The 19150-nt window shown below is 42.8% G+C and overlaps 1 protein-coding gene across 3 annotated transcripts in view; it reads left to right on the top strand.

The window, feature by feature from the left end:
• TEDC1 (tubulin epsilon and delta complex 1) overlaps positions 1-17954 on the top strand; it is a 77482-nt gene extending 59528 nt beyond the window's left edge. For all 3 annotated transcript variants that reach the window (XM_065673899.1, XM_065673900.1, XM_065673898.1), the window contains one exon: positions 16721-17954. In XM_065673899.1, coding sequence (XP_065529971.1) covers positions 16721-17080 — 360 coding nt within the window. In that variant the 3' untranslated portion in view covers positions 17081-17954. The remainder of the gene's footprint in view (positions 1-16720) is intronic.
• The last annotated feature ends 1196 nt before the right edge of the window (positions 17955-19150 follow it).

Genomic DNA, 19150 nt, shown 5'->3' with positions numbered 1-19150 from the left:
AGCATAAAAAGAGATTAAAAAGATTCTTCATTTGCAGATGGAACTTACTGTGCAGATTGCTGAATGAGTGCTGAACTGTGCGAGAGAGAGAGACAATGCACCAGTAGCTAAATCAGCAAACCGATTTCAAACACACAAAACCTGTAACTGGAAATAAATTACCTAGCCTGACATTTTTCATGGGGCTTATGTATTCTAAAAGACTCCAGCTCCTTAGGGAAGAGAGAAGCATTAAAAACTTGAGAGCCGTCTCCTGTTTTGTGTGCAGAATCTGGGGTTTGAAGTAAGCGTGGGTGAATTTTTCTTGCTTCCCAAAATACACCTTCGTTTGCTGAAATGCAGAATGTTTGCTCAGGTGACAGTATCAAGTAAAATATAATCAATAACCAGTGTTAATATTTTACTTGTGTTATTTGCCAGGATTTTGGATACCGACCAAGGCAATGAAACGTAGTAAACGCAGCTGAAGAATTACACTCCAGTAAATTTTAGATGAGCTTTATTTAATGATAAACTGTAAAAAAACTTATGCCAATGAGAGTCTGTGTTTCATAGACACTGTAAATGTTTTAGTGCATTTTTAGAAAATAAGTGTAGTACTTAGGTATTTACACAGTTAAAGTGCACAGTAAAACATGGATGAAGACTGAGCCCTGTAGGGCTGAGATACGTAAGATCACAGGTCTCAGCACCACCTTTACCTTTTGAATATGAAAAGCTTGGAGGCTGGTGGGTGGGATTTGAGGTACCTGTGAGCACAAGGTTGCTGGATTTTGAGACTCTTTTGCAACTGGCGAGCCACTGCAACAAATATTATCCTCTACAAGGACAGTATCTTGGGGACATAGCTAATTCTGGCTGACAGAGGCCATATTAAACACCATAGCCAGTGGCTGGATTTTAGAGCAGCTCTACCAGAAACACTATTAGTGTGTTTTACTGAACCTTTCAGAGTGGGTTTTTGGGACAATAACTTCCAGGAGGTATCTGGCTTACTTTACAACTCTGGGCAGATGGCTGGGATGGGTTCTTCCTCCTCCAGCAAGAGTAACAAGTGTTGTGCACTTTGCTGTAGTGTTTGCTTTTTAGGTGAGTTGATAGAGGTGCTTTTAAGGAGGACTGTTTGCATTTCTGCATTCAAAGCTTAACTTTAATATTTTTTTTTCCCCTCAACCTTGGCCTTTTTCTCTGTCTGTGCTGAAATCAAGGGTACTTGATCATGAGAGAACGAAGTATTCAACTCATTTCTGTGTCTTTGTCCCTTGTGCTTGTAGAAGAGCTGACATAAAAGTAGATCTGTAACTCAATATTGTCACATCTCTTCTTCCCAGCAAGAAATCCATCTAAATAAAGCTTTAGTACACTTCTGAGCTCAAAACTCACCATTTCTAACTTTTCATCTTTGCAACTCTCTCAAAACACCGGGAGCTGTTTGATTTTCTCTTTGCTGGTTAGCTGTGGGGCCTGGCCTTTGCTGCACGAGTCATGATGGCCATTCAGGCAGTTTCAGATCCACCTACAGCTGCTACTCACCACCAGAACTGTGAGCTAATAAGAGAAATTGCTGAATGCATTTTAGGAGTAGTGACTTTAGAAAATGTCTGCTTTTTCACTTAAACTTTGAAAACGTTTTATGTAGACAAATCTTCATTTACCTCATGCTAGTTGTGGACAGGCTTGATTGATGGAGTGACCTTTACTGCTCTGGATGCACTGTTGCTGCCTCCCCCAAAAGCAGAGGGAAGAGCTGCAGGATTGGATGCTGGTGGTGGTTCTGCAGTGGTCGTGCAAAGCCCCTGGAAGGGACAAGGGAGTGTTTTCTAACTGAAAACCAAACCAGTCTGGGGGTAAAGAAACTCACTAAAAGTTGTGGCTTGGTTTTGTGTGGGGTTTCTTTGATGGTTTTTGTTTTGTTTTTTGCCTTGTATTTTTGCATAAGAAAGACCCTTTTTTGTAAGTTTGTATGATTAGGTGACAATGCCTTCCTTTCATCAGTGTGTTTTAGGAGTGGCTTGGATAAACATTCCTTTTGTTTGGCTGTCTGTGTAGAGGGACTGCATTGCTTGAATTTGCTTCACATCCTGTTCTCCCAAAGCAGGATAATAGAGAAAAGTGCAAGTCACAAGCAGCAGTGTTTCTAGAGTGGCTACTTCCACATTGCCCAGCAACAAAGCTCTGCTTAAAACAATGTGGGGCCCTCTCCAAGCCTCTGCAGGCCACTTAGATCTGAGATGATGTATCATCAGTGTTTGTCTCTGCTGCCCAAGATAAAAGTTTGGAAGAACAAATTGAAAAATAAGTGAGCAATTTATTACACGAAGCAATACTTGTCTGTTGCCTTCCTTTGTAATTTGTAGTTGTCAGGGTCTTTTTCTGCAACCTTTTTGCAAGTGTCTAAATTAGTTACACTGACACACTCCAGTTTTCATATCATGTATTTTCAGTGTGTGCCTATTACTACGTTAATTTGTGTGGTTTTGTAATTGAATTCAAGGATTTTGAAAAGTTTAGAGATAAAACTGTAGTTAAAAAGAAATTAATTATAAAAGGCCAGCCTGTTAGAATGGATTTTTTTTTTTTTACTACTGTAAAATGCTGAAGATCTGTAACTTGGAGAAGGAAATAGGTGTTTATCTCTTACTCTCTGTGGTGCACATTCAGACTTGTGTGGCATATGGGACTTTCACAAGCCTGAACTTTGTCTCCTTGTAGTTGACAGTAAGGAATCTGCAAGTTTGATGCTGCTGCCTGGAGCTGTCCCACCTTCCTGAGAGCAGCAGGATTGTACCAGGTGATGGGCTTGTGTATCTTTTCAGAAAGTAGCTGAAGAGGTTTAGTTGAACTTCTGGCTCCAGAGCACAGTGATTCTGGCCATCTTGTTATATGCTCTTGCTGATGCTTCATGTCTGTGCTTTTCATGCTGGCACTGCGAGCATCCTCTTTAGCTGAACAGAGCTGATGTAGAAGTTGCTGATTTCTTTGAAGACCATTTATTATTTTAAGATTTGTTGCTGGCTGGTTCAGTCCAGAGTTGTGTCAATAGAATAAGCACATTACATTCTTTGCATTCAGTTGTTCTCCTCAAAAGTTAACCACTGCACAAGCAAATTACTCATGCCAAAAATCTCAGGAACACAGTTCAGAAAATATCCATACAACAGGAAACTTTGTAGCTTTGCCTGAGAGGTTTTTGTCTCATGAGGCTTTCAGCATTACTGCCTTTGTTCTGGGCTGTTTGCCTCAAGTCTGTCCTTTAGCAGCCCAACCCAAAGGCTGACCTTGAAGCACCTGCCTCTTTGTGTATCTCTTTGAGGGTATCACTCTCCAAGTGAGGGCCACTGTCCTCGTTTCAGCTGTAACTGAGATATTTCTCTTCCTAGTAGCTGGTGCAGTGCTGTGTTTTGGCTTTAGTCTGAGAACAATGCTGATAACACACCTACGTTTTAGTTGTTGCTCAGTAGTGCTTATCCCGATCAAGGACTTTTTGACCTCATGCTCTGCCAGTGAGGAGGGGCACAAGAAGCCAGGAGGGAGCAGAAACAGGACACCTGACCCAAAGTAGCCAGAGGGATATTCCATGCCACAGCACATTGTGCTCAGGATAGAAGCTGGGGGAGGGTTACCCCAGAAGGGACCGGTTGCTGCTCAGATCAGGCTGGGCATCAGTCAGCAGGTGGTGAGCAATTGTATTGTGCATCACTTGTGTTTTCTGAGCTTTTATTTATAGGGTTTTTTCTTTTTTTTTTAATTTCTGTAATTCCCGTATTAATATTATCACTATATTTTACTGTATTTTCGTTATTAAACTTCTTATTTCAGTCTATGGGTTTTACATTCTCTTGATTCTCCTCCCTATCCCACCTGTGGAGGAGTAAGGGTAGGAAGTGAGCAAGTGGCGGCATGATACTGAGTTACTGCTCGGGCTTAAACTGTGACAGCCATGAAGATGCTCCAAGAGCTGGAGCACGTATCCTATGATAACAGGCTGAGAGTTAGGTCTGTTCAGCCTGGAGAGGAGGAGGCTCTAGGACAACTTAGAGCACCTTCCAGTACCTAAAGGGAGCCTACAAGAAATTTGGAAAGGGACTTTTTACAAGACAGGGGGAAATGGTTTTAAGCTTACAGAGGGTAAGACTTAGAGTAGATATTTGGAAGAAATTGTTTACTTTGAGGGTGGTGAGGTATGGAACAGGTTGCCCCAAGAAGTTGTGTCTGCCCCATCCCTGGAAGTGTTGAAGGCCAGGCTAGGGCTTTAAGCAACCTGATCTAGTGGAAGGTGTCCCTCCCCATGCAGGGGGTTGGAACTAAATGATCTTTAAGGTCTCTTCCAACCCAAACCACTCTGTGATTGTGTAAGATGCAGTGCCATCTCTGTTGCAGGAGGGCTGGGTGAACCCCTTACTGAAAGCAAGTCTGCTCACAGCACTCACAGAGTTCAGTTGATTTTAGACTTAAGAAGATTAATTTCCCTTTTGCTTTGCCTGTGGGACAGATATTTGTAAGCTCAGCAAACAGGCAATGCTTTTATCAGTTGTTTGGTTTTGTGTTTTGTATTGATATTTGGAGCTATACCTTTTTAGTTTTCTGGTAAAGACCCTGAAAAATATTGATGTTGTTATTTTCCTGTTTTCTTAATCCTGTATCATTTTCCTTTATCTTAAGCTAAACTGACTTTTCTGACTCATATCAATGTGGTATTTAGATACATGAGTCTAAATACAGACCCATTTGATTATATCTTAAAAAAACAACCCCAAACCACCCAACTAAAAAATGCCACAAAGCAAAAACTCCACAGAACAAACTAAACAAACTCAACAAAAATCTTCAACAAAACCCATTCAGGCAAGTTCAGGTCACTCGTCTTTATAAAGTTCTTTCATTCAAATGCTTTAATTAACTTCTAACTTTCCATTACTCTGCGTCCTCACCATCTTAAGAGTTTGCCATTGGAGAAGAGTGTGGATGTTGTTCTGAAGGCTTACAAAGGGCTTTGCAGTATTCAGTGTATACAATAAAAGGAAGCACAGAGCAGCAGTGCCATGCCAGCCTATGGTAGCTGTTCTCATTGGATGCAGCTATGTGCATTCCTGGTATTACAACTATATTTTTTGTTTCTTCTCAGAGGACTCCTCCCCCACTTAAAAGATGGCCTTCTATTCCTGTATGAAATAGGTTCATTGCCTCTCCGTGGCTTCCCTGTCAATCTGTTTTGGAAAGACAATAGGTATGCTGGGGAGCTAGCATTTCAGTAGTGAATATTTTGCTTTAGTATGCATAAGATGGAGATTCATACATTCCTCTCTAATTGCAGGAAATTGCAAATCCTGGCAAAATTTGGAATGCAGCTGCTTGTATAATTACATCTTCTGTCAGTTGCTGTAGCTCAGCTTTACAGCCCTTCTAAAATGTCTTCATAGTTTATAGTACAAATAATGCACCCGTTAATACTACTTCGGGATCACCTGTTTCATTTATTCACCACCAGTTCCTAAGGCCTAAAATTTTTCCTCTTGCTGAACTAATAACAAGTTAGGAATTAGTAATTATATTGACATGGTGACATGGACAGTGGGATTGAGTGCGCCCTCAGCAAGTTTGCCGATGACACCAAGCTGCGTGGTTCAGTTGTTACACTGGAGGGAAGGGATGCCATCCAGAGGGACCTCGACACGCTTGTGAGGTGGGCTGATGCCAACCTTGTGAAGTTTAACCATGCCAAGTGCAAGGTCCTACACCTGGGTCGCAGCAATCCCAGGCACAGCTACAGGTTGGGCAAAGAAGAGATTCAGAGCAGCCCTGCAGAGAAGGACTTGGGGGTGTTGGTCGGTGAGAAAATGAACATGAGCCGGCTGCAGTGTGCACTCACAGCCCAGAAAGCCAACCGTATCCTGAGCTGCATCAAAAGGAGCGTGACCAGCAGGTCGAAGGAGGTGATCCTGCCCCTCTACTCTGCTCTTGTGAGACCTCACTTGCAGTATTGTGTGCAGTTCTGGTGTCCTCAACATAAAAAGGACATGGAACTGTTGGAACATAGAATCATAGAATAGTTAGGGTTGGAAAGGACCTTAAGATCATCTAGTAACCAACCCTCCTGCCATGGGCAGGGACACTAAAGGTGTCCAGAGGAGGGCCACAAGGATGATCAGGGGACTGGAGCACCTCCCGTATGAAGATGGGCTGAGAAAGCTGGGTCTGTTCAGCCTGGAGAAGAGAGGAAGTTCTTTACTGTAAGGGTGGTGAGGCACTGGAATGGGTTGCCCAAGGAAGTTGTGAATGCTCCATCCCTGGCAGTGTTCAAGGCCAAGTTGGAGAGAGGCTTGGTTGACATGGTTTAGTGTGAGATGTCCCTGCCCATGGCAGGGGGTTTGAAACCACATGATCTTAAGGTCCTTTCCAATCCTAACTATTCTATGATTCTATATTAAGGTGAAATTCTGCTTTAGCTGTTTACTGCTAAGCCAAAAGAAATTATATGAGTTTCTTACTGTTGCTGGGCTTTTGGTTTAGTAAGAAATACCCATGTGTATACCTCAAACCAGTTTGACTGGGCTACAGCATCAGGTTTTGGATACATGCAAACCTTTCCATTTAATGGCCTTATGAAATAGAATGTAGTGGGTTACGGAGAAGTTGTTAGGTTACTGGCAACAAAGTGTTGCTGTCTGCTTCTGGTCATTAAATGGAGGATAAGATATAGATCACAATTTGGAGCTTAATGGGATGTGTTGGCCCCACTTAAACCACCATCACAACTGGAAAATGGTTAAAAGGTTGGAAAGGATTAAAGGAGGCATAATAAAGGAATTATTTGGTCTGTCTTTTTGACAGGTGAGAATAGTGTAATTTAACCAAAGCAAAGTTACAGCTGGATCATGTTCTGCAAGTTCTTAGACAGAAGTGGAGTTTTGAGGATATAAGACTTCAGATGAAAGACGCAGTGGCTAAGGCAGAACTCACTAAAAAGGGACTTATTTTTAACCATAGATGTATTTCACTGCTGAGATAACACAGTGATAGGGTAGTTTCTCAATCTGCTGGAGCCTATGTTAAAAAAAAAACCACAGAAGTACATGTTTCTATAATAGACCCTGTAGCTTGCCAAAATGTAGTAGAACATTGCAGAAATTACTAGGTGAGATACTGTAGCCTGTGCTTTGCGGTAGGTTAGACTTATCAAACAGTTTATTATGGCTTTAAATCCATAAATGCATGAGAACTGGTATTAAATCGGCTATTTCAGAAGAGCATCAAGGATCTCACAAAAAGAAAGAAACCTCATTTGGGCAGGACAGTGTGGGAAGTGTTCAGCTATTAAAATAGAAAATTATGATTTCCAGCGTTTTTAACTGGTTACTCTTCAGTGTGCAGAAATTGCAGCAGAAAATTAAAAGCCTTGAAAGCTTACAGCAAAGAAGCTTGATTCAATAAGACAAGTTTTATAGAGCTGCAGAATAACTCTGTAACTTTCTTAGAGGTTTGAAATTACATTTGGCAAGTTACTATAAAACATGAATTTGAAATTAGAGTAAGGTGGTTTTTTTTTTGTACTAAAACACCTGCTTACTCAGTGTTGTAGTGTTTCTAGAACAGCTGAATGCAGATACTGCTTTTGCTTTAACTCATGGTTTTGGTTTTGTTTCTGGTTTTTTATATAAGCAGCAAAATCCATTTAGATGTTTTTCTGAAGATTGGGGGTCTGATTTTCTTAGAATTCACTGTTCAGCAACTGTTTGAACTTCTTTATAGTCTCTGCAGGGTCCTGTCTCCCCTTCTCCATAATTTTTCTCTGAAGTGGGAGCTGTGGGATTTGATTTTCCATCACTTGCATATTCACAGCGTCCCTTGAAATGGTGCCTTTCTGTCCCTGTCGGAAGCTGGATGGGTCACTGTCTTATAGCTAAGGAAGAATTTGTCATACACTTAAACATGATTGTTCAAATAAAAAAGGGGGGGGGTGGCAAACAAAAGAAACTGTCCATGTAGCCAAGTTGCTATTTGTTTATTGTTAAGGAAGTGTAAAGCCCTCACTCTATATATGTGTGAAAAGGGCTTTATTTTAATGCTTTTGAGGACACAGAAGCACACAAAACACTTAACTGTTCTGTAGAGAAAACAGTGCCAAACATGGAGAGCCATGGGGTTGGCTTGTTCAGTTTGTGCTGTCTCTAATGATCTTTAAGATGAATTTTGCTTGGGCATCTCCTTTCACATGGTGCATGTTTTTCAGCACTGCTTTGCAGGCAGCAAAGTGTGCAGAATGTGTATTGTATAGCCAGGAAATTCTTGTATAGGAGCACAGAGAGGTTGCAGGTTGGCATTGCAGGATCCCTGTGACTATTTTTCTTGTGTTCCACTTTTATTTAATGCTTACAAATCTTTCTGCTGTGCTTATAGAGGACTCTGCTCTTCACCCTTCTATGTTATTGATATACCTCTGCTTATTACTTCCTTTTGCTCTCTTTCCTTTTGTACTTGGTGCTGTTTTTACAGTGCTGATAAGGAGGGCTTTCTTACAAGTAGTCTGCAAATCCTTCTGTATCCTGTTTTCTGAATCCCAAATAGACTTTCAGCTGGGATTTCAGTTCTTCAAGGCTTTTCTTGCTAGGTAGTAGTGGAATAAACAACTAGATACAAACTGCAAGACAGCAAAAGGTATGAACAGTGATCACCTATAAAGCGTTACTCAGGCTTGGACTGATTAATGACAAGTGTTAGCAAGGTTCAGTCCCTGGACAGATCTGGATTCCAGCCTGGAGACTGAAAACTCCTAAGCTAGCCTTAATTTGCCACACCTGGTTTCCAGCACTCAGCTGTCAGGATTTCTTCATGGCAGTTTTCGAGCATGCCAATATGTCTGTGCTTATCGTGCTTTCATTTTTAACTTACAGATCTTTATCTATAATTGATGCTTGTCTGTTGAATGAGCCTGCTCAGTATACATGGAGACTGAAAGCTCCAAGAAGCTCCTCTGAACTGGAGAATGTCTCTCAGTGCTTGTGCTTGGGCTACTGCAATGTGCTCAGGAGCTGTTGGGAGCCAGGCAGGTGAGGGCACTGGCTGGCCTGGCGGGTCTCTTCTATTTCTGCAATCTGGCCCATTACATTACATTAATGTAATACATTAAGAATTTATTTCCAGGCATGTCATATTCCACTTCACTCTTCAACTCCCCAGGTACAAGAGGCCATCTTAGATGTGACGGGCTTAAAATAAAGCTTGAAAATTAGCTTCCTTTAGGAATAAAACTTTTCGCAAGTCAAATGCTGTTTGGTGTTTCCAGAGGAACTAGATGAGTTTATGAAAGGTGTTGGGTGATTATGCCCTGATAAAAAAAGGCAGTATGACTTGGTGGCTTGGATATTGCATCCATTTATATCTCCTAATTTCCTTTAACTCCCCAACCCAAAAAGACAAGATCTGAGATTTTTCTGTGTAGTATCTGTACACAATGGCAAGAATAATTTGTATTTCATGCTGTATGCATAATGGGGTCTTCTCCCTACTCAGAAATACAAGAGAGGAGGAGTGGACACATAGGACTGGAGGCAGAAAATGCTATTGCTAGGCTTGTGCAGTTTGTTTTTCTGAACAATACTGTTATTACAGCCACTTCTGCAAAGCTAGAATAATTTGAAGAGATTGTGATTTAAAAATAATGACATGATTCTGGTCTTTATCATCCACTTCGAAAGGAGCACCAACAATTTGCTTTGCTGCTCCTTCCTCGAAGTTGGCAACAACACAGTCATAAAATAGAAATGCTCCTATGCCTCCCCCTGCTCTATTGCTCAAAATAGGTGTTTGGATCTTCAATTGCTGTTGCATATTAAACTTTAGCTAGTGGCTTCCTTCAAGTACATAACCGAAAGGCAGAACATTCATTTGGTTTCTGGGGCTTTTAGGTTGCCATGTGAAGTTTTAAAAGCTGAAATGTTGATTTCAGCATTTGGAAGATTGTCACTTTTGTTAGGTTTTGTTAGGTTTTTTTAGTGTGAGGTGTCCCTGCTCATGGCAGGGGGGTTGGAACTAGATGATCTTGAGGTCCTTTCCAACCCTAACTATTCTATGATTCTGTGATTCTAGGTCATTACTGTAAATTATTTAAATAACATGATATTTAAATAACATCTTTAAAAAGAGATCTAGATCTCTTAGCATCTCTTTGGGATGTCTTGCATGTTGGTAAAAATCTCTCCAAGTAAGTTCACATTCAGCTTGCTTCTTAACCAAAAAAGAATCATTTTGTGCATAATTTTTACTGTACTTTTCATTAGTAAGCTGTTAACACTCTGAGACAGATCAGGCTTTCAGGGATGTCTGAGCCATGCAGAACGACACAAAGTGCTTGGGAAGCTCATTACCAGCAAGGTTGCAAGTAAATGTGAGAGAACTGAGGAGACCGTAGCAATAATTGTGGAGGGCCGGAAGGTCTCCTCTTTGAGGAGAGATAAATGAGCTAAATGTGTAGGTCAGCTAAGCAGTTTATAGAAGTAGACCTCTACAAGATGAGCAGCTGAAAGCCTGGGACTGTCCACATGGTGAATTTGCATACGTCCAGAGGAGGTGAATTGGGGTATTACTGTTCTGGCCTCAAAACAGTGGAACATGTGAAGAAACTGGATGGCAGCTTATTTAAAATGTGTGACACCTTTTCCATGATTTGCCTGCTGAACTCATTGCTGTAAAATTTATTCATAGCCAGAAGATTCCCAGGACTGAAAATAGCTGAGATAGCTGTCTGGATGAAAAGGACAGCCAGTAGTATCTCAGGTTAAAAGAAATTTCAGAGAAGGTGGGAATGAGGAAGCGCTGGGAAAATGAGCCATGTGTGTAGGTGTTTGCAGGCTTGAAGTCTCTCCTGCGCATCAGTGCATCAGTTAATCCACCATGGTGCAAACTGAGCCAAGCTGTCTGCTTGGCTTGTTTTCTGGATATGCCTCACCTCACTGCCACTTTCCAGCTCTGGAGTGGGCTCACCCTTTTCTGTTTTGGCTTGCCCATTTTCCTTAGCCTAAACTTTCTTGGAAATGCAGCATCAGTGATGATGCTGTCCCTGGGGAGATGGAAATCCTTTCCGCACTTGATGGATGTCCTGCCTGGCTTAATTCCAGGATGTCAGGAACTAGAGGCCACCTGTCTCTGCTCACTCTCCAGCTGATGTTAAAGAGACCTGTTTCATTCTAGTGCTTTTTTTGCATATTCCCACATGTGAATCTGCCAGCAGTGTCTGTGCACATTGCAACCCTTTGCACTGTACCAGGTTTGGGAAGGGCAGTGCAGGCTGTCTGTCACTTCCATCCCTTTTCATTCCACAATCTAAGATGTGATAGTTGTATCTGCAACTACACTCATTCACTGGCTTCTCCTTAGAACATGAAAATTATTATAGCTTACTCTTTAGTTTTTAATACCTTTTGAAAACCTACACTGGTCTTTTGGAAGACTGAAGTTATTTTAAAGGAAATCATCTAGGAGCATGTGGGGCAGTTTGGCCAGTATCGTGTCCCAGACAGCGGTCAGTGACATGGTGAGGTGACGAGGTAGAAGGAACCTGGCTGGAGTAGTTGCCTTGGTGTTCACTTGTGGCATCTGTCCATCTGCAGCCGTTGTAGGGCTGGTGAGGACAGTTGTATGTCATGGGAGGTTCCTGATAGCTTATCATGGTCTTGGGAATGGGAAGCCTGATAGGGTATGACAACCTTATGAAGTTTAACAATGCCAAGTGCAAGGTCCTGCACCTGGGTTGGTGTCGTGGTTTAAACACAGTGAGCCATAAATCACGCAGTCGCTCTCTCACTCCCCCACCCCCCTTTTTGCCCTCCCCCTGCTCCTGAAGGGATGGGGAGGAGAATCAAAAGAATGCAACTCCCACGGGTTGACATAAGAACAGTTTAGTAACTAAGGTATAACACAAATCACTACTGCTACCACCAATAATAATAATAATGATAAAGGAAATAAGAAGGGAAGAGAATACAACACCTCACCACCAGCTGACCAATAACTCGCCCCACTCCACACGACCGAGCACCGGCCGATACCTAGTCCAACCCCATAGTCACTAGCCCTTCCGAGTAACTCTCAGTTACATCCTGGGCATGTCATGCCATGGTATGGAATACCTCTTTGGTCAGTTTGGGTCAGGTGTCCTGTCTCTGCTTCCTCCCAGCTTCCCCTCCTCCCTGGCAGAGCATGAGGCTCAGGAAGTCCTTGGTCAGTCTAAACATTTGAGCAGTAACTGAAAACATCGGTGTTATCAGCACTGTTCCCAGGCCGAAAGTCAAAAACACAGCGCTGCACCAGCTAAGAAGGAGAAAAAAGTGACTTGTTACTGCTGAACCCAGGACAGTTGGAGCAATCCCAGGCACAGCTACAAGTTGGGCAGAGAAGAGATTCAGAGCAGCCCTGCAGAGAAGCACTTGAGGTGTTGGTCAATGAGAAAATGAACATGAGCTGGCTGCAGTGTGCGCTCACAGCCCAGAAAGCCGACCGTATCCTGGGCTGCATCAAAAGGAGTGTGACCAACAGGTCGAAGGAGGTGATCCTGCCCCTCTACTCTGCCGTTGTGAGACCTCACCTGGAGTATTGTGTGCAGTTCTGGTGTCCTCAACATAAAAAGGACATGGAACTGCTGGAACAAGTCCAGAGGAGGGCCATGAGGATGATCAGGGGACTGGAGCACCTCCTGTATGAAGACAGGCTGAGAATGCTGGGTCTGTTCAGCCTGGAGACGAGAAGGCTGAGTGGAGACCCCATAGCAGCCTTCCAGTATCTGAAGGGGGCCTGTAAGGATGTTGGGGAGGGACTCTTCATTAGGGACTGTAGTGACAGGACAAGGAGTAACGCGTTAAAACTTCATCGGGAAAGTTTAGATTGGATATAAGGAAGAAGTTCTTTACTGTAAGGGTGGTGAGACACTGGAATGGGTTGCCCAGGGAAGTTGTGAATGCTCCATCCCTGGCAGTGTTCAAGGCCTGGCTGGACAGAGCCTTGGGTGGCATGGTTTAGTGTGAGGTGTCCCTGTCCATGGCAGGGGGGTTGGAACTAGATGATCTTAAGGTCCTTTCCAACCCTAAGTATTCTATGATTCTACGTTGACCATGGAGTGCACAGAGGGACACCACACTTCCATAGATGCAGTTACAGCATCTGTGAGTGACTGCTCTGTTGTGCTATTGTGAACAGCTCACCAGATTAGTACTCACTGCAGAGTGGGATCTGTGTCAGCTTGAAGATGCTGGTTCCCCTTCAGCTGATTCCCTCTTATGTTTGGTATGGCTTTTCTCAAAATGCAGCAGGTCCCTTTGGGATGAGGTTGGTGGTGTAGAAGTGGAAACAATGATTATTGTGTTGTTGTATTTATGCAAAGATGATGTGCAGCATTTGTCAGACAGCACTACATACCTAATTGGGAATTCAACTTCCAGCTGGTAGATTGAGACTGAAAGGCATAGCAGTGGGATAGAGACGGGCAGGCACAAAATGCTGAGGCTCCTAATCTATTACAATATGTTTGTTTAATACAAAGTGGTCTGCTGAGATTGTGTTGCAGTGTTGGATAATCATTGTGTGCTGACTAATGGGAGACAGCAAGCTGTTAAAGAGTATCAATTAACTGTACAAGAGGAGGTTATTGAGTATTATCACAAGCATTCAGTATGTGAAGAGTAAAGAATATTACTTCAAGGTAACCCTCGGAGATTTTTAGCTATTGAAATCTACAGACAGTAACAAGAGTATTTGTGGACATGCATATGGTTGCAGAGCTTACCAGGAAGAAGAGTGCAAAAAGGAACTCGAGCTAGCTTTCCAGCTCCAGATTGCGCTGAAACAAAATAAATAGTGCTTTGCTAAACTTGTTCTCTTATTTCATATTTATTACTTTAAAAATGTACCCTATTAAATTTATCTAGTGTTGGTTCAGGAAATATTCTTCTTCTTTGCAGAAGGTAACGTGCAGTACCCTTCTGATACTCAGATTTCAGGATTTGGTATACTAGTTCTGCTTTCCTGACTGCCTAACTGTAAGGCTGTTGACATTGTCCTTACAGGTGCTCCTGCTTCAGTGTAGTAATTCCTATTCCTGCTACTGCACTGAGTTAGAACTTAAGGTACTTAATGCTGAGAGGAGCATGGTTTTCCATCATGCGTCTTGCACAATGAAAAATTCTCCAGTTTTGGACAGTGGAGAGTATGAAAACCTATGTTCCATTAGAATACTTCTACATAGCCCTACTAGTATTCTGTCTGAGTTTAATGTGAAAAATAAATCACATTTTCTGGGCTCTGTTTGCTGAGTGATTTTATTCTTTGTAAGTAATGGGAAATTTTTCCCATCCAGCGTTAAATCCATTTTGTGCAAACAAAATTTTCCATTTATTCATTGGCAGTGGAGAGACCAGATAACATTGAATTTATTTTTTTCAGTTTTGTTTCTTCAAAAGTGGTGTAGCAGAATTGGACCTTGGATAGTCTTTTAGCCAACAGCAACAGATGTCCTGGAATTCATTGGGGATTATGGTAAAGAGAGACCCTTGTTTTTTGGACAGAGATAAAGACAGGCTTCTCTTGGCATCAACTCTCTGTTCAAATGGCTTAATCAACAGTGGTCTCCGTTAAGGGATGGTTCTGTATTGGTGAGTCCTTTAACATGTTAGGAAAAATTCAGAGAAATTTACTCCTTTTCTGATTTGATTGATTTTTCTTAATCTTTTTTTGAGCGAGGGCAGGGGGGAGAATAACGCATCAGAAGACTGTGGAGAGGATTAATTACTTGGCTGAAAAACTCCAGAAGATAGTCTGATGAGAGATGTGGGATGAGTGAAGCTGTGGTGAAGTTGGTGTCAGTGAGGAAATTCAACTGTGACTGCAGCCCTTGTGCCTCCTGTGTTTCATACCATAAGAGAACATAGGCTGATCCTCTGTATGTCATAAGCTTCTGAACTGGTTTCAGTAGTGAAACCCTCCCGACTAATCTATGGGAATAAACCCACCTCTTTTCCCCAGGTATGGAAGCTGAGCAGTTGTAGCTTGACAGTGGCAAAGGCAGGGCCGGCTTTGCTACTTTAGGACTCTTGTCCTTGCAGCTGGTGCTGCCTTGAGCTCTGACCTATCTCTGACGCTTCAGAGAGATGCCAGAGAGAATCCCTGACTTTACAGGGAATTTGTCAAAGCCCTAATATGTGAAGTACCAATATCTTAATGCAGATCTGCAGATTTAAAACCCTAAGGAGTTGTTCAGCTTCACCCACAGCCAGGGAAGGGAAGGGTTGCACAGCAGTTTCAAGGCTGGAAGGGGTATCATTAGCACTGAGCTTGACCTGAGCTGAGCTTTGGCCGAGGGATTCATCCCTGGAGCTGCAGTGAAGCATTTCATGGTCCATTATCCTCACAGTAGGAAACAATGTCTTACTCTGAAGCAGAATATCGAACTCAAATTTTCATTCATTTGATCTTCTTATGGCTTTGTCAGCAAGGTCTGGTCTCTCACCACCTTCTTTATCATTTTCTTTTAGGCTCTAAACCAAGTTATGTATCTGTCTCTATTAACAGAATAATTTGAGCTCTTGAAGTTTCATACTGTAAGGCTTCTTTTCTGCGTTGCAAGTCATTGCGTGACCTGCTTTTGAATCCTGATCTGTTTCTCTGTGTTTTTTTTTCAATCATGAACTCCAGAACTGTGCACAAGTTCCAGGAGAGCTCTGGGATTTGTGCAGGTTGCAGAGGCACCATCACTTTTCTGAAACTTTGCTGCTTTTTGGCTGAGCTGATTTGGCAGCTTGTTGCTGTAGCAGAAACAGAAAATGTCATTGGACCAAGAGCTGTTTCCCTGAAGGCCTTAACAGGATACCTCTTCTTATGGATGTTTCCCCACTGACAACTGCATTTTTGAGATGAGTCACTGAATTTGTTTAATCCACTAGTAAAACTGGCAAGGCAATTGCCATCTTGCAAGTTCTTCAAATCAAATTGTTAGAGAACATTAAATCAAATGCTTTGGAGAAATCCCAGTACATACAATTGCTTTTATCGTCCAGACTGTGATTCTGTCACGACAAAAGCTTTGTTTTACTGTGCCGCATCTTCAAGTGAGAGTGTGCTGTCTGGTACCCATTATGGTCTTAGCCTCTACTTCTTTGTCTCTGCACCGTTATTTTCCTTCTCCTATTTGTTACCCCATAAAGAGAATTAAGAATTAAGGAATTTCTCGCTTACAGTTGTCATTCCTACTTTTTAGAATTGCCAAGTACAGAAAGCATTTGCAAACTGGAATAAGACTGTTAGTCATGAGGCAATTAATCTAACAGTGTGGTGGCTTGAAGTACACCCATGATGGAAGTCACTCTGATGGGTCTCCCTTTTTGTGCCGTGTGTTTTCCTCTGAAGTCAAGCCACCCACTCCTGGGTAAGAGGGAAGCGTGCAGAGCCCCTGTGTATCAGTCATCAGTGGAGGGGCTGGTGGACTGTGAATCTGCAAAAAAAAAAAAAGAGGCTACAGGCAGCTTTTGGTCACTGAGGCTGTTACCTGGTAGAAAGTGCACGTTAGCTTAATTGAGTTTTCACTGCCATGCACTTAGGCTTACACTCACAATGCGCTTTTTTCTCTTTGGTACATCCTAGTTCAGTTATGACATTTTGTGTTGTTTCTTGGCAGGGGTGGTGGTTTCACATAAATCTACCATACTGGTTTTTTCCCCCTTTTTCCTTCTCTCTACAGGTGAAAACAAGAGAGGAAGAGCTACAAAAGGAGGGGTTCTCTGCCACTGCTAGAAAGATACAGGAAAGTGTTGAACTAAAACTGTTAGATCTTGCATACCTTTGTGCTCCTCCCAGGAAAAGAATGCACGGTTCGCACAGACTAGTGTTCAGAAGCAAACATCCTGCCAGCAAAATGGTCTTTGGTGGGTCTGTATCTAAGGAGTCTGTTTCAATTGTCAGTGCTACAGAGGTGATCAGAAAACTGCAGATGAGAGAGACCAGCCTGGCAAGAGAGCTGAAGCAACTGCGGGAAGAGAGCAGACAGAGGCTGGCTGAAGTTGCAGAAGGGCTGGATGGAGTGATTTGTATCTCCCCTTGAAGAGGTAAAGCTGGACTGAGAAGAGCAAAGGAATAGACTTGACTTGATCAGAACATACTCTGCAGCTTGGCATGGGGGAGTGTGAGGTGAGGAACCAAATGTAGTTTCTGATTTTTAAGCATGGCAGTCATAACTTGTTACTGCTTTGTGATTTGCACTGGGGCCATGACCTTGGTGGTTCTCTCTGCAGCCCATTTATTGCTAACCTTGCCAATTAAATTCTGCAGCAGGCCTTGGTGGGAGTGTGCATAGATCGCCTTTTTATCTTTCAGATTTCTAGTTCTTCTGCCAAGCAGTGGCCTCTCTTACAGTGCTCCGCTGCTAGGCACAGCATACATTGAGACTGCGCATTGAAGTACTAATTGCATTCAGTATTTTCCAGCAAATGGAAGAGTTAATTAGTCAGAAAAATCCAGGTATTGGAGAGCATGCAAAGTACCAAAGCTTAGATTGGAAATGTTCAGGAAAGCATGCTGGTTTGCATATTTGTGGCAGCTCTAATGCAGTTGTCATAAGGAAAAACAAATACCTGATAATAAATAAAGCTGCACACTGGTTTCATTTACTGGTGTGTTGCACTTGAAGTAATTGGGTTCTCAGAGAAAAAACTCAAAACCTCTTCCACCGAGTTATGAGTCACAGTAAGGATCTGCTATAGGATCTGCTATAGGAAGTTCCTGTAAAATAGAAATACGACCTTAACTTCGAAGCTTGAGGAGTCTCCAAGCTCTGTCTCTGGAGACTTCTTCCCCTGGAACATGCAAATGTTTCTCACTTGGTATTCATTTTCTACCCTTTTCTGTTTTGCTTTCACTGAAGAATATTTTTATATTCTGGTTGTACACTTTCAGAATAAATAAATTTTGAGAAAACAGCTTGCTTTTCATTTGTGAATTGCTGTGAGCAATGGGCTTTCCTCCATCTGGATTTCTGTCTACTACCCCAGCTCAGTGGTGTCACTGATTACCAGCTGCTCTTGGCTCACTCAACAGCCAAATATCAGGAATCTTTAAGGACGTTCTTGCTGGCATCAGTACAGTTGCTGCTCTGCAGAGAAACTGTGTGCAGGTGGGAATGGGCGGACAAGGCTCAGGTCTCCTGGTTTCTGCTGCACCAAGTAAACTTCAGGATCTTCCAGACACTGCTCATTTACACTGCTCATTGTGGTTCTTATGCAGTCTATGCAGGAGTGAGTGGCAATGTCAATGTCAGTGGAGAGCCACACAGGGGGAGGGCTGGTTTTCCTTGGCTTGACCCCTTTGAATACCCCATTTCTGGTAGGCTGGGAGTGTAGAAGCTCAGTTGAATACGGGCCAGGTTTCGGGCAGCCTTTCTTCTGTTTGGACCAGGAGGCTTGTCCAAGAACCAAGCTTGAGCAAAGCTGGTAAGAAGTGCAATTATCAGCTAAAGGCATCAACTGAAGTGAGCCTTACACAGATGGGACAGCCCCCAGGAGTGGGGTGTGTGTTGACCAAGGCTGTTGCTTACAACCAGCCTGCCTGCTGTCAGCTGGCACTGGGGATGACAAGCATAGTCCTGGGACCCCAGTGGGTCAGTGAGGTCCATCTCTGGGGCAGGTGGCCCCAGGCTGCTGCTTCTGAAAGAATAGTCCTGACCTTTAAAAGCCAACCCACATTACTCTACTTTTCACACCACCTCTGTAGGTGCAGGATACCAAACACTGAACTGTTTCAAGCTGGTACAGCTTTGGGAGGGTGTTGGCTTCAGGGCTCTTGACATTCAGTGCACAAGAGGGCTTATTCAGACACAGGTTTCACAGAAAATTATTAATGGATGGGAAGGAGACAGTATATCCTAGAACTAACAAGAGTGCTAGCACCAGTCTCTCTCTTTGAGCATTTTATATCCTCCTTCAGCTTTTATGCAAGCTGCATCACATTTAGGTTTAAAACACTGCTCTCAAAAGATCCTTTGTTCTCCTGGGGTTTTCAGCAAAGAAGAGTGGGCAAATATTCTTGAGCATGGCAAAAGCACTCAGGTTCAAGTGCAGGTCTGGTTCATGCCTTGCTATGGCTTACGGGGGTTGGCCTAATGCTGAATGCCACAATT

This window comes from Lathamus discolor, chromosome 3 (assembly GCF_037157495.1).
Source record: "Lathamus discolor isolate bLatDis1 chromosome 3, bLatDis1.hap1, whole genome shotgun sequence".
Lineage (NCBI taxonomy): Eukaryota > Metazoa > Chordata > Aves > Psittaciformes > Psittacidae > Lathamus > Lathamus discolor.
Note: the sequence above shows the minus strand (reverse complement) of the source record. Positions and strands in the feature narration are given on the sequence as shown.